Genomic DNA, 15,861 nt, shown 5'->3' on the forward strand with positions numbered 1-15,861 from the left:
TTTTTTTATCATAAAGAAATCTTTGTACCCTCATGGTACAATTCCATATTCCTCAATAGCCAGTGCACTAAAGACAAGGCTTGGCTCAATCCTCATACCAGAATTCCAAGAATTCTCATGAAAAACTAAGAAAAAGAATTACTGCAGATTAACAGTCCAGTTGCTTGTTAAACATGAAGAAAACCAGAAAACGGGGAAGAGTCAGACCAAACAAAAAAGTTTTTTTTTCTTTCCTTTTTAAACAAAATAACTCTTTCTAGAACTACTATAATGTCATACAGATACATGGAACAGAAAAAGCAAACCCCACTTCTAGCTCTCTGCTGTCAAACATTGACTCTTATATAGAAAACACAAACGTTAAACTGACATATTAAAGGAAAAAAGTTGGCTTTTTTTAAGTTTCTAAACAAGGACGACTCCCTGTTCTAAAAATCTGTTTAATACATCATTCTCACTTAGAGAACATATCAGATACTACACTTGATCTTAGCCAAAAGACCAAAACGCGATAAAGTCTTCTAGTGAACAGCTTTAAATAAACCACTTCCAAATATTAAACTCCAGAAAGGTAAACACAGCTAGACTCCGCCCCCAACAGCTGGATCCTTTTGAAGAGAGACATCGGCTTGGTGTGTGTGTGTGTGTGTGTTGGGGGGGTTTCCATGCAAAAAGCACGATATTTCTAACATTTGACCATGAAACATGTCCAGCTCTACCAGAGCAAAGCCTGCAAAAATAAGCTGAGCTCATTAACATCCCTCTCCCCGGAAATGTTTAGTAAAAGGTGAAAGATTTGCGGTCAGTGCAGAGAAACCTGAGCTGCACTGAACACTGGATCAGGTTAGTGACACTGGATTGGAGGCTGGGAGACTCTCAGCGCTGCCGCTGTGATGCTTGGAGTTGTGGCTGAGGAGCTCATTACGGAAACACCTGGGATCTCCTTTAAAAGGAGGAGCCTTTGGGAAATGGCGGGGGCTTGGAGCTCATCACCTGCTGGCTTGGGTTTGTTTATTTGTTATGGCTTTGTTTTGTATTTGTTTTTTCTTTCATGTTACAGCTCTTCACTCCACTATCATCACATGCTTGCACTGTCTAACACTACTGATTAATTGCCTTACTCACACCATTCATTCATTTAGTAAATATTTCTATTGTCTTTAAGTAAATGAATTAAGATCTTCAGTCTCTGTCCTTGTCCTCCTTCCTTTGTTGTGATTTGTGAATCAGTCGGAACACTAAGTCATATCAGAAGGTGCGGTCACGTGACTGCAGCTGTGTGAGCTTTGAACCCTGACATTACAAAAGTATAAGTTTAGAAACACAAGCCAAATGTGACCAACATACAAATAAACAAATCAAAGCACCTTTCAATGAAGTATTACACTTGGATGAGCCAGCAGCAATATGTCTTTAAAAATATTCTGATCACTGGACTGAAAACCTAAATAATTATTGACAACTTTTTCCTGGGGCTCGAGGCAAAAATATTCGCTTGTGCTACATCCTAAGGCAAAGTTTAATTTTATAAAATTGAGAGCATCATTATTAGATCATAGATGCCGCTAAACTTTAAGCTAACACTATTTGTTATCTCTAGAAATTTATTTTCATTGGTGAACGGCTGCTTATATTGTTTATATGGTAGACTGGGTCTCTATGTGATTTGAACGGTAGTGTATATAATCAGTGATTATATACGGTACACTACCGTTCAAAAGTTTGGGGTCACCCAGACAATTTTGTGTTTTCCATGAAAAGTCACACTTTTATTTACCACCATAAGTTGTAAAATGAATAGAAAATATAGTCAAGACATTTTTCTGGCCATTTTGAGCATTTAATCGACCCCACAAATGTGATGCTCCAGAAACTCAATCTGCTCAAAGGAAGGTCAGTTTTATAGCTTCTCTAAAGAGCTAAACTGTTTTCAGCTGTGCTAACATGATTGTACAAGGGTTTTCTAATCATCCATTAGCCTTCTGAGGCAATGAGCAAACAGATTGTACCATTAGAACACTGGAGTGATAGTTGCTGGAAATGGGCCTCTATACACCTATGGAGATATTGCACCAAAAACCAGACATTTGCAGCTAGAATAGTAATTTACCACATTAGCAATGTATAGAGTGTATTTCTGATTAGTTTAAAGTGATCTTCATTGAAAAGAACAGTGCTTTTCTTTCAAAAATAAGGACATTTCAAAGTGACCCCAAACTTTTGAACGGTAGTGTATGACACTGTAATATAGGAGACCTGACCGGTCTGATGAGTTTGTTGAACATCCCATTCCATAAGCATGAGGTGAGGAATTACACACAACATACTGTGCTGTTATACCACAATAATGCACACAGTGGAAAACTAAACTGAAATAATTGGACTCTGTTTATTGTAAATCTTACATTATGTGAAGTGTCTACAATAATGTTTAAGAGGTGAAGTTGGATGCAGTGAGTTGATCAGCAACAGTGGGATTGTTCTGTGTTGTATTGGTGATTTAGTTCACTGTGACTGATACTGTGAAGTGATGATCTGTACAAAGTTATGCTCCAACAGCAGAACTTCCTGGGTGTGGCCTTCTAGAAATGTGTTCCCTCGTGTGTAAAGTTCAGCACATACAGCAAGCACTATTATACAGGATCCTCACAGAGCTGTGTTCAGAAATGGCTCAACTATACAACTTCCTGTACATAGTGAGATACATCTCACTGATTCTCACTGTCACAACAGGTAATTAACTTTCATCAGATAATTAATTATATTCCTTAATACCCATTTTTAAGCATCAATTATTGAAATGATTATTTAGGATTTGTTTACAAAAAGACTTCACAGATTTATTTCTTTATGTTCCTCTTTACAACAGGCAGTTTCGCTGGTAAAATTTGGCTGACAGATGAAGATGCCATTGTCAGGAAAGAAACAGACACTCTTACTCTGAAATGTTCATTTGAGTCAAGCAGTGAGTACATTGATCTTTCCTGGTACAAACAATATCCGAACAGCGCACCACAGTTTTTACTGAATAAAGGCGCAAGGTCAACTACAGGTTATGATAGCACTCCTGATGATCCTCGATTCGAGTCAAAAGCAACCAGAGACTCCACTGAACTTACTATCAGAGGTCTAAAGCTCTCAGATTCTGTGCTCTATCACTGTGCTCTTAGAGAGGGACCACAGTAATACAGAGTCATGGGAAGGCTTTACAAAAACATACAAATGTTACACAGGAAGTTTGTAAAACCTCATCAAAGATACTCTCTTTACCAAATTATTATCAGTTAACCACACACACACAAACAAAGGCTGTGGTAACATCTGCAGCTAAAAGTCAAAGCAAATTAAAATAAAGACAGTTTAAATATGGTACAACTTTAAACAAGTACACATTTATCACAGTAAATTCACAAATTGACATTTTTCAAAAATGTTTTACTGACATTACCAGAGCCATTGCGTCAGGTGTTGTTGGTGTGAACTACTCTGAATTAAAGATACTGAACTTTTCTGGCCAGTTTTCCCCACAATACACAGTGCTCAATTTTAATTATTGTAATTAATTAATTATGCATGTGCATAAAAATGCATGTTATTTTGCTGGATGTGAGCTCAGGCAGTCGTCTTTTACAAAGATGAAATGGATGAATAATAAAATGGCAGCAGTACATGCATACAATCATTCAGATAGAAAAGAACCTGAAAAAGAAATCTCTTAGCCAACTCTTGCTCTTGACTTTCCCCACAATATAATTATCACACAATGTAGATTTGTTCACATCATGCATGTTTTTGTTTTTTTTCAGTCTGTCTGTGAATTGTATATAAGTTGTAATTGCAGTTGTGTGTGCTTTACACACTTCCACCTTCCCTGAGTCAGTTAATCCTTTCCTTTACAAACCCGAGTCCCTCCGTCTCTCATCCTGATCCCTGTGCTACTAGTACAATGATGTGCAGACAATAATCTGTGAAGTAGTTTAATATATTTCTGCCCACCAAGATTTGTTTTGCTCGTTGACAAAAATTATAGTGTATTTTTGCAATATAAGGGCCATAGCAGTTCAATATATACTCTCAAAATAAATATTCAGTTGGATACTTTTGAACATTGCTGGTCCTCTCTAAGTTGCTCTGGACATACAAGCATATTATAAACCACACAGAATTACAATTATTAGCTATTATTGCTGAAGCTATTTGCTGTCTGAATGACTCAGTATGCTTCTCAAAAACAAACTGTAGGCAGGTATTAAATGGGGGGCAGAGTTCCCTTTCCTTGGTTATACAGCATGTAAATGGAAGTAGAAATGAGATGTGTTTAATGTATTTAACCCCTGTTACAATGTTAGTTTTTGATGTAAAAAATAAATACATCCAAAATAAAAGTCAGATCAATCATGCCAGATCTTATTCCACCTATTAATGTGATACAGAAACCATCAAAATCAATGTGAAAAACAAATAAATACATTTTAAGGGGGAAAACTTAGAATGACCTCTGGCCCGTAGCCAGGGGGGATCGGAGGGTTCCTATTTAGTGCCATCCATCTTTCCTTCAGTCCTGACCAGGTTTCCTGCAGATGAAAAATATCCCCACAGCATGATGCTGCCACCACCATGCTTCACTGTAGGAATGGCGTTCTCAGGGTGTTAGGTTTGTGCCACAAACAGCATTTCCCATGATGGCCAAGAAGATCAATTTTAGTCTCATTTGACCAGAGAATCTTCTTCCATGTGTTTGGGGAGTCTGCCACATGCTGTTGGGCAAACTCCAAACGTGCTTTCTTAAGTAATGACTTTTTTCTGGCCAATATTCCTTAAAGCGCCACTCTGTGGAGTGTACCGCATAAAGTGGTCCAATAGACAGATACTCCCATCTCTGCCATGTCTTGAAAAAGACATGAAAGCTCTTCAGATTTGTCCTCAATCGTTGGCTTTTTGTTTGAGGATGATATTAAACCTTTTGCCACAGAGAAAGAAGCAGATGGATTTTTTTCCCCTAATTTCTTTGATGCGGCAAGTTGGTCTAGGGGTATGATTCTTGCTTTGGGTGCGAGAGGTCCTGGGTTCAACTCCTGGACAAGTTCAGGTTTTACCTTCAATAGTCAATCTAGAAGGGGGGAATAGGGATTTCACTTGGCTGAATTGTTCAAGTGCTCATCTAATGAAAGTTACATCAGAAAATGTAACGTGTGTGATGTGTTCAAATACACTGTAAAGTTGCCGGATAAATAAAAAGTTGGTTGGAAAAATGCTTTTTTGCATCTGAATTCTGTTCCAAAAATCACTAAAAGCTTGTCCACCATTATGAGATCAAATGACAACCGTTCAAACGAGGTTTTGTCCCGATGGTCGTCTGCACTTAGGAGAACATGACAACCACTAATCTACAGAAAGCAATCCGGTCACATTAAGGGTCTGTCTTTCTGGCTATTTCGAGAGTACCTGATTTTAGCGAGGCGATAACTGGATGTTAATGAAAGCAGAGCTCAGAAGGCAAAGCATGGCTCTGCCAGGTTTCTCAGGAGCGTCTATTCGCTTGGTAGGTGCAAGGGAAAACCACTGCACAGCAGAAAACACGCAAAGCTTTTTCAGTGTCTCGGTTTGGGATTGTTCCAAAAGGCACGGACGGAGCAGAGATCGCAGCTCGGCATTTGTTCGCTGCCAAGTTCACGAAAACGAGCACCGCAATAACCGTTATTTATTTTTTACTAAAATCATCGTATCTCTGCAACCATTTTTTTTCAAGATTCCAAAACCTACGATCTTCTTGCGGTGTCCCTTTACAGAGAGCTGATTTTAAGGTGAATTGAACCTGTTTGAAATTTTAAGGGAAAGTCCCTACAATAATCATGGAATTGGTGTGAAGGAAAAGGCCATTGCAAGATTAATTTATAATTTATCACTCTGTGATAAACTTCCCTGTGTATTTCTGAATCTTGTCGTTGCCTTTTTGTCCACTGAAACAGGTGCGACGTTATATTGCATCTAAAAGCATGATTTCTATATAAAATAAATGGACATGCCATCCTGTTATCTCTCTCAACTAACTCATTGGGGTTTTTCTGTATTTATAGACTCTGAAAGAGATTCTCTCACAACATGAGCAAAATGTGCGCTATTCAATTAATACTGTATCTTCAGCTACTATTAAAACATCATATCCATCTTCTGTCAAATTCTGCCTGGAAACACAATAAACTCTCTCAACAACCTCTCTCTTCTCCTTTCAGCATTTCATCCGCGTGTGCTATAGCCAAAACAGCTGGAGCATCTGTGTCTACTGTTGTACAAATAGCAGTTCCTCCTTCTTCACATACTGCATCAGCCACAAACACCCTCTCCTTCAACTACAGCATCAGGGTTTGAGTAAAATTCCTCCCCCCCCCCCCCCCCACTTAACGTTGTAGCACAAAACAGAAAGGGTCTACATGGTCCTAATTGGTTCTGTTAGAACCAGAAAAGGTTGGTAGTTTTATGAGCAGCTTAGTTTTGGAGGTGAATCCGAACAAATTCCTGCCTGTTGTGCGCCACCTGCTCCTGCAGCTCCAGCACTGTAAAGTGAGAGTGACTATTTACTGCCATTATTGAGCCTTGTATAAAACTTCAGAACTGCTATCAGTGAAAAGGATAAAAGACTAAGGACAACTCCAGGGGCCTTGCTAGACATAAAGCTCTCCTGGGGCACAGGACCCCCCCCCAGGCTTGAAATTAACTTTTTTTCTTTGTGTCCCCCAGTGGTCCCGAATTCTGTGTTGTATTGTCCCGAATGGAAGCAATAGTGTCCCCATTTTTTTCCTCTCTGAAATAACCAGTGGTTAATATTATCATATGAAGTTACTATTATATTTGTAACTATGCGATTTTGAACCCTTTATATCATTTTTACAATAAGTCACAAAACACAAGTGACACATGTCCAATACATCATCTACTTCAAAATTACAGTTATTGCATTTTCAGTTTATTAAACTTTGGCGATCTCACTGTATGAATAGATACCTGTTTATTTAAAAGGGGCCAACTAGCTCATTCAGAAAATGTTTCTAACTCACTACATCTGCAGTACACTTTAGCTGAAAATAAGACCCCTTTTATGTTCGTTTCATCTACTTATACCTTGAATATGTGTTGGCATATATAAGGCCAACTTATCATTTTCACCATTACCGTTATCCATTTTTATGTAATATACCTGTTGCCCCATTCAGAGATGTTTTGAAAGCCATCAGCCATACCATCAGTGGATGAAATGCACACCCATGTTGCAAGCAGTACAATAGAAGGTTTGACCGAAAAAAACGAAATATTTTAATCCAGTCTACAGTGTAAAATAAAGGAAAAACGCCATCCAATCATATCGAGATACCACCTCAAAATGATTGGATACTGACACGTCAATCAGACTGAAGCCCGCGACCAGCCCGTCCCTTCTGTGTGTGTGTGTGAGAGCGAGCAGAGTGTCACACAATGCGCAGGATTCTCTGTGCGCTCCCTCCAAACAACAGGGATTTACACGAAAACAGAAGGAGATATTCACAAAATTCTTTCACAGTGAGCGCCACAAGGCTCTCCTGAACACACGGATGTAATTTTTTTGTCTGTAGTGTAAAAAATGAGGTCACTAGAGCGAGTGACTTTTCTGCCACGTTTATAATGGGAGTCTATGAGGCTGCGCGGCTGTGCTCTCGTTACTTTCAGGCTTCTCATTCAAAAACTGTAAATCCTATCGCTCAGGTAGACACATTGTGTGAATCAGGACAAGTGTGGCGACTACTTTTGAGAAAATTGTGTGTGGAGTGAAAATTGGGGCTGAAAACATAGCTTAAATGAGAAAGTTTGAGCTATTTTTCCAAGCTCTCTACACTCTAACTTAACGAGCTCCACTGGTGTGTAACGCAATAGACACCCATTATAAAGCCGGAATTTCTCAGGCTTTATGAGGGGGAGGAGGGGTGGAGACGCGGGGGGTGGGAGTGTTTCTTTTCAAAATATGGCTTACGAGAACCGTTATTCCAAAATCTCGTACTGCACCTTTAATGTAGAACTTTTTTTCTAGATCTATTTTTTTCCATTGTCCCAGGATTGTCCCAGATATGATAATTTTGTGTCCCGGTGACATTTTTTATGGTCCCCGGGACGTCGGGACACCGTTAGTTTCGAGCGCTGCCCATCAGATTTCTGCTCAAAAACATCTCTTTGCCATCTTTATTTAAAAAACATATCAAAATGATTCATTAAAAAAAAGATATATCTTTTTTTTAACAAGAATACTAATTCTGGAAGTATTACAATACCAAGTTGATATACAGAGCAGAAAAAAAAAACAAGCCCCTATTCCAGCTTCCTGCTCTAAAAATCTCTTTAACCCTTTGATGCAAAACATGGGTCAAAAGTGACCCGGCTGAGTTTTTATCTTCTATATCTTTGCAATAAATTAATTCCATCATTCAGTATTCAAGGTATTCCTCAATTAACTTGTTTTTGATCATCATACATCCTTATTTTATTTTTTTCCTTTCTTACTTTTTGAATAAAAACCCTTTTTGTATCACTACCCTTCTAATGCACAACATGGGTCAAAAACGACCTGCATTCATTTTCCAGGTTATTTCATGTATGGCTGAGTGTTTCTATGATATACTTTTGAAATAAATTCATTTTGTCATTTACTTTTCCAAATATGCAGTAAATATCTTGGTTTTGTTTCGCACAAATCATCATTTTTATTTTCCTTTCTTAAGTTATGAACAAGCACAGCTTTTGTAATTCTACATCAAGTTTACACACATGGGTCAGAACCGACCCGCATGCATTTACTCCAGCGTTTGGTGGTAACTGTGAATTGTGCTTGTGTCAGACATTTCACAGCTCAGCACAGCGCCCTTTGCCCATCTAATACATACAAGTAATGTTTTTCAATTGTTCGAACATTACCTTAGAAAAAAATTGATTATGTTTAGGTTACCTTGAGAGTGAGTAGATTACTTGTCAGAAAGTTACAAGTAATTACTATTAGCTACCGAGCTGTTGACATATTCTACTTTAGTTAGCTAATTTTATTGTAGTTGGCTTAGCTAACTACATAGTTAATAAATAAATAACTGGCCCCATTCACTGCTAAAGTAATTACTTGAAACAAATTATTATTATAGTATTAAGACATTTAATTTTAAATCACACTTGGATGACCCATGTGCATACATGTCAACCTTTGGTCAATCAAACCTGTATAACCAACCTCCAAAATCCATATTTCCCTTATAAAATCCTTATAAGATGCAAATTAAAATAATTTACCTAAAATTTGAATGATAATTAACAATGATATATCCAAGTTACTTTTTATTCAATATTAATAACAATAAACCTTCAGAATGAATACAAAGCTCCAATGTTTGACAAAAACACAAAGTGTCACTCTAATGTTCTGAATTGTACTCCATGACAGCTTTTTTAGCAGTCTGCACCAATACCTCACTAGGCTGCATGTCACAGCAAGTGTCTGTGTCGATCTTGCTGGAGTGCCCATTCAGAATCTTTTCAGTCGCTAGTGAAAGTCGCTCAGGTGGAAATACGCTTTTCAAACAAAATGTTACTTCCCGGTTGGCGGGATTCTCGCAATGCGGTGTGCGCATGATCAGAAGTGGAACGAAGTCTCGCTATCACAAGATAACGCGCGATTTCATAAGACTCTTTACTGGCTGTCTGTGGTATACAGTACGTTTGTAAATGTTATGCACTCTTTTATCATCGTGGGAATTGATTATAGCTCTAAATAAATATTGAAGTTTTTTTTAAAGAATCCGTATAACTTTATTTGTACGCCCGTATACTACGTTTATTGAATCATATCCGTATAAAATACGGACATTCCATATAGGTTGACATATATGTATGTGTAGTAATATAAAAAGTATTTTTGTTCATAAAGTAGGAAAGAAAAAATTAATGGTTTGTGGTAATTAAAAACAAGATATTTAAAGAATACTTGGAATATTCAATCATAAAATAAATTGATTTCAAAAGATAGAGCAAAGAAAAACTCAGTCAGCATGAAATAACCTGGAAAATGAACGCGGGTCATTTTTGACCCATGTTGTGCATTAGAAGGGGTGTGCATATGTTTTGCATCAAAGGGTGAAGATAACATTCTCATTTAGAGAATACATCAGAGATCAAACTAATAAAACAGATACTACACTTGATCTTAGCCAAAAGACCAAGAAAGGATAACTTGTTGCAGTCAATGGCTTTAAATATACCACTTCCAAATATTAAAATCCAGAAAGGTAAACACAGCTAGACTCCACCCCCAACAGCTGGATCTTTTTGAAGAGAGACGTCACCGTGTGTGTGGGGTGGGGGGTCATTCAAAAAGCCCAATAATATTGCTAACCAGGGGCGTCAGAAACATTTTTAATATCGGGGGGGACACACTGGTGGGGGGTCTGGGGGTCGTCCCCCAGAAAATTTGTAGTTAATTAGATGCCATTTCCTGCATTCTGGTGTATTTTTAACAGGTTGTTAAACACCTAATTTTACCCACAAAAGTCACTTAATTCAATGACTATTTTAGAGACTCAACAATAAGTCCTCATTCAACTAGTCCATATATTCATCAGCCTGTTTTTAAACCCACTGCTCTGCCTAAGATAATGAGATGAATGTGACACAATTTAACACCAACATTGACTTTATGGGTGCATTTTATTTTTTATTTTGTGTTTCCTTTTTTATTTAGTTTTAGACGTAACACAACATGCCACTGTACCAAGCAATAGTGACACTCAACTGTATGTTTAAAAATAAGAATATTCATAATTTCACACAATGAACAGGCATGACATGGCATCATGCAAACTTCATAACACAAAATCACACTGTGTCAAGCAATGACACATAAAAGATAAATTCACATAATGAACAAGTGCAGTTTTGTCAACCTACATGCAATGGTGGTACTACAGTAACATTTACAGATTAGTATAACAAATAGATTTATAGATATAACTCCTTCTTACATTGGTGCCACCACAATTTCTACCACTTCATAACTTTTATCCCCCTTTCCTTCACAATCCACCTGGAATAACATCCATCTCTCTCCATTGCTTTCGTTTCTACTATTCCTTCCCCATACACTGATTTCCCATGTTACTTTCCAGAAAACTGGCAAAGATCAGACAAAACAAACTCTTCAAATCACAACAGGGAATCAATAAATATCATCAGAGCAGACTTGACCTCATTCTTGGCATTACAATAAGGCAGGCCTACTGGGGTTGAATTAAATGATAGCTAACATTAAGCTATCTGATACACCCAGGGCCGTCGACAGGGGGGGACAACCGGGTATTTTGTCCCGGGCCAAGGCATGAGGGGGGGCCCAGAACTGGTCCCTCATTAAGATGCCATTAATCATTCTGTTTCATTTCAAAATGTGTTGATTTGGGGGAGAAAAATGTGCTATATTTGCATTCAATGAATGATTTCTGGTTCTTTTGCCTTTATTGTCTTCGAAAATAGATTCAAGAACCCACATACCACCCCTAATACAGAAATGGTTTGGTCTTTGATTAAGGCGCCACATAACACGGCACTATAGAGATCTTGCAGTCACATGACCGGAAAGTACACAACCGCCATCTTGTCGGTCAAAAACACCGCTGAATACTGCTGCACTCGTTTACAGAATGGATCAATTTCAACCGACGGACTACACGGCTCATTTTTCTAATGAACAGATAACAAGATATATGTCTAAAATAAACGATCTACAGATTTGTGACCCTTATGGCTTTCCGGACGGAGTTTTCACGACCGGATTTTGAACTGCCAGCTGAATACCCGGACGTGTATAATTACCTCATCAACTTTCCCTCGCTGTTCAGTGGTGAAGCACTGTGTGCTTATAAATCTCTGCACAGTTATCTTTACAGAAATTCAGGATTTGTCAGCGACTCAGATGTGGCATCTTGTAAACAAAATGATCCTCACTGGATGGGTAAGTCACTTAAGTATTGAGTATAGCACTGACCAGCTGATTATAGAATAGAATAAGGTAATTCCAAATCGTCCGTGTTGTTTCCATGGATCTGGCGTTGGAGAGGTAGAGGCTTGGCAGTGGAGATTTGAGTGGCTGTTTGTATGTGTATATGTATGTGGCAATCATATCCAAATGTTTTAGGCACGCTTGCTGAGCTGCGCTGAGCTGGACTCCGGTTAGCTGAAAGCCCGTGGAACGCTGCCTCTTGTTAATTAAACCTTATTTTGTTGGAAATCATCCCGTGTAGATACGACGGCATGTGAAATTGCCAGCTAGATAGAGTTTAATGTAACGAATGGGCTATAAATGGGGTGTTTTGAGGTTAGTATGTTGCAAAACATTAAACTTTCGCTTAGACTGGATACTCTTCAAACAATTCCCTTGCTCAAGTGAAAAATGATAGGCCTGTATGAAAAGCGCAATTAATGAAAGTAGCCTAACAAGCCCTAAATGAATAAAACAACCTCTGTTTTATTGTTGTTGCTTACACGTTAAGATTTTGAAATCTTCTCGGTCCAGTTCTATATCCAGGGAACGTTGTAATCCTTTTGGTTTATCCGTAATAAACGTGTCAGCCCCCAGGTCAGATAGGCTAATGTTACGTGGTTGGGAGGGTGTCAATTTTTTTTGTAACATTCTAAATCGAGTACGGAAAGGACGTTTATGAAAAACAAGACAAAAAATACACTGAAAAACTCACTGTACACATCACTAGTGGTGATGCTTCTATGTTCAGATTTCGGGAAAGCCATAACTCCGTTCTCATTGAGGCCCAGTTCCATCCCGTAAACAATCATTTTGGTTTATTAACTACCTGCGCTCAAACATGTCACAGGAGAGGCTCAATGGGCTGGCTATGCTCTCTATAGAGCGCGAATTTGCAAAGAAGCTGGACTTCAATGACCTTATTGATGACTTTGCCACAGCAAAAGTCCAGCGCATTGCATTTCGCACCTGAATAGTTGCAGACTAAGGAAATGTTCAAACTGTAAATATGTTGAAATGTTGAAATAAAATGGTTGACTGTTATAATGGGCTTGGAATACCTGTTATTTAAGGGTTGGAGTGAATGGAGACTGTGAAAAGAGGGGTTGGGTGTGGGTGGTTGCTGTGTGGCGATGCGCGTGTGTGTGGGGGGGCACTCAGATTGTGGGGGGGGCCCACTCAGATTATTTTGTCCCGGGCCCAGCCAAAGCTGTCAACGGCCCTGGATACACCTCCTAACATTGACTAGCCAGCTAACTGCACTAACATTTCCATTGGGACAAAAAAAACCTGTCCTGTGGGGAAATTTTGACTTACCTTCCGCTTCTTTGTAAAGAATTTCCTTATGTCCATTGTGTCTGGGGAGGGAGCAAATCCTGCAAACAATTCATCAACCACCAAGAATAACACCCCCCCCCATATGGAAAAGAAATAGAATAAACTTATAAAAAAAATATAACTTTCCATCACCTTCTTTATGTTTCATGTATTGTGCATCATATAAGGAATATGATTTACTCCTGAAAGTGGCCACTTTTGCATCACTGTCATATATTGTTCTGATAAATACGCAAATCATACAAGTTTAATTTTGTTCAAATTTACTAAGGATCTTATATCTGGTTTCACTGTTGTATGCTTTACATACAAGTTTCAGACAAAGGACATACAAATTTTATAAGATTTATCTACATCTTTTCCATATGGGCCATTAGGCTAAGCTTATTTCATTGTTTATCACATCTCATCTCATCATCTCTAGCCGCTTTATCCTTCTACAGGGTCGCAGGCAAGCTGGAGCCTATCCCAGCTGACTACAGGCGAAAGGCGGGGTACACCCTGGACAAGTCGCCAGGTCATCACAGGGCTGACACATAGACACAGACAACCATTCACACTCACAGTCAATTTAGAGTCACCAGTTAACCTAACCTGCATGTCTTTGGACTGTGGGGGAAACCGGAGCACCCAGAGGAAACCCACGCGGACACGGGGAGAACATGCAAACTCCACACAGAAAGGCCCTCGCCAGCCACAGGGCTCAAACCCAGGACCTTCTTGGTGTGAGGTGACAGCGCTAACCACTACACCACCGTGCCACCTGGGGGGGTCCAAACGAAGAATTATGAAATGTGAAGGGGACATGTCCCCTTCGAATTCAATGGTGGCGATGCCATGTTTCTAACATTCGACCACCAAACATGTCCAGTGCCACCAAAGCAAAGTCTGCAAAAATAAATTCAACTCATTAACATTCCGCTCCATGGAAAACTTTAGTGAAAGGCGAAAGATTTACATGACAATGAAGAGAAACCTGCCAGATATTGTCTGAATTCTGTTCCAAAAATCACTTAAAGCTTGTCCGCCATTATTAGATTGCAGCAATTTACAGTTTGGCAGTGCTGCACGTGTGATGTCATTTGCGCCAGTACCTTCTTTTGTCTCCATACGGACTCTATACTATTCTCTGCAGTTGTGTGCGTTCTTGATACTGATTCTTTTGAAAAAGACACGAAAGCTCTTTGAATTCATCCTCAATCTTTGTTTTTTTTTGTTTGAGGATGATTTAGAACCTATAGCCACGGAGAAAGAGGTGGATTAATTTTTGTTTGTTTGTTTGCTCATTTTTTATTTGCTCGTTGGTCTAGGGGTATGATTTTTGCCTAGAGTATGAGAGGTCCTGGGTTCAAATCCCCAATGAGTCAAGTTTTTACCTTAAATGGTTGACCAGGGCTGCTGGCGACATGGATTTCACTTGGCTGCATCGTTCTTGAAGTGCTTGTTTAATGAATGGTATGGACTGTCAGACTCTGTAAGTGCTTCTTCGATGGTGGAGTGGCTGGCTGGTTTATGTTTCTGCGTTACCTTCTAGCTCTCTTTTTTAGTTATGTTGTCATAATTTGTCTTGCCGGAGTCCCTGCTTGCACTGAGCACACACATTGTATACTGTGCTTAACCATTAGGTAACAATGGGCATACCTAAAAACCTGTGTTTCTCTCTCTCTTGTGACACACCCATCCTGAGATACCAGTGAAGCTGACGTCTCCTGCTCTTCACACCTGCCTGAACTATCCTGATGCCCTACATTTAGCTGGAATCTCATCACATCATTCTTGTTGAGGATGGCCCCATCTGGACAGTTGAAAGATACACTTAGAAGATGGCTCTGGACACTTACAGTATTGCTATGATGGTTTGGGACTGCAACTGTCATGGTGACTTTGGGACTGCAGTCATATTTCTGCAGAAATATAGAAAATTCTAAAGGGTTCACAAACTTTCAAGCACCACTGTAGGTTAATTTAACCATTTGAAAAGTAAGCAGGAAATGCTGGTTATTTCTTAAGGTGCAGAATATTGCACTGCATGCTCAGAGTAGCTGACTAAGGTCAGTAATCCAACTCTGTAAAAAGTCACTCTAACATGTTTATCTGATGTCTGTAATTGCCATCTAAGTAACAGCAGTAAGCAAAAGTTGATAAACATTCCAAGATGTTTTCAGCTTGATATCTACAGTGCCTTGAAAAAGTATTCATACCCCTTGAACTTTTTCACATTTTTCCACCTTACAACCACAAACTTAAAAGTTTTTTATTGAGATTTTATGTGATAGACCAACACAGAGTAGCACATAATTGTGAAGTGAAACAAAAATGATAAATGGTCTTCAAAATTTTAAACAAATAAAAATCTGAAAAATGTGATGTGCATTAGTATTCAGCACCCTGTACTCTGATACCTCTAAATACAATCCAGTGGAATCAATTGCCTTCAGAAGTTATCTAATTAGTTTATAGAGTCCTACTGTGTGTAATTTACTCTCAGG

The 15,861-nt window shown here is 38.8% G+C and overlaps 1 protein-coding gene, 1 non-coding gene, 2 pseudogenes and 1 gene segment (V, D, J or C); 1 reads left to right on the plus strand and 4 right to left on the minus strand.

Moving 5' to 3' along the window:
• The window catches only part of LOC132892138 (NACHT, LRR and PYD domains-containing protein 12-like), a 445,190-nt gene that overhangs the window by 394,463 nt on the left and 34,866 nt on the right, over positions 1–15,861 (minus strand). The gene's annotated exons all lie outside the window — the stretch shown is intronic.
• LOC132898857 (U2 spliceosomal RNA) lies at positions 375–513 on the minus strand (annotated as a pseudogene).
• On the minus strand, positions 712–825 carry LOC132896455 (U5 spliceosomal RNA). Its single transcript, XR_009656049.1, has one exon. It is a non-coding gene; the product is annotated as a U5 spliceosomal RNA (small nuclear RNA).
• Positions 2,667–3,186, plus strand: LOC132889926 (immunoglobulin lambda variable 2-23-like). The segment is given in 2 exon segments: positions 2,667–2,733; positions 2,870–3,186. Coding segments are annotated over 2 exon segments (384 nt in total).
• LOC132898062 (U2 spliceosomal RNA) lies at positions 10,111–10,234 on the minus strand (annotated as a pseudogene).

The sequence above is a fragment of the Neoarius graeffei genome, chromosome 1 (assembly GCF_027579695.1).
Source record: "Neoarius graeffei isolate fNeoGra1 chromosome 1, fNeoGra1.pri, whole genome shotgun sequence".
Taxonomy (NCBI): Eukaryota; Metazoa; Chordata; class Actinopteri; order Siluriformes; family Ariidae; genus Neoarius; species Neoarius graeffei.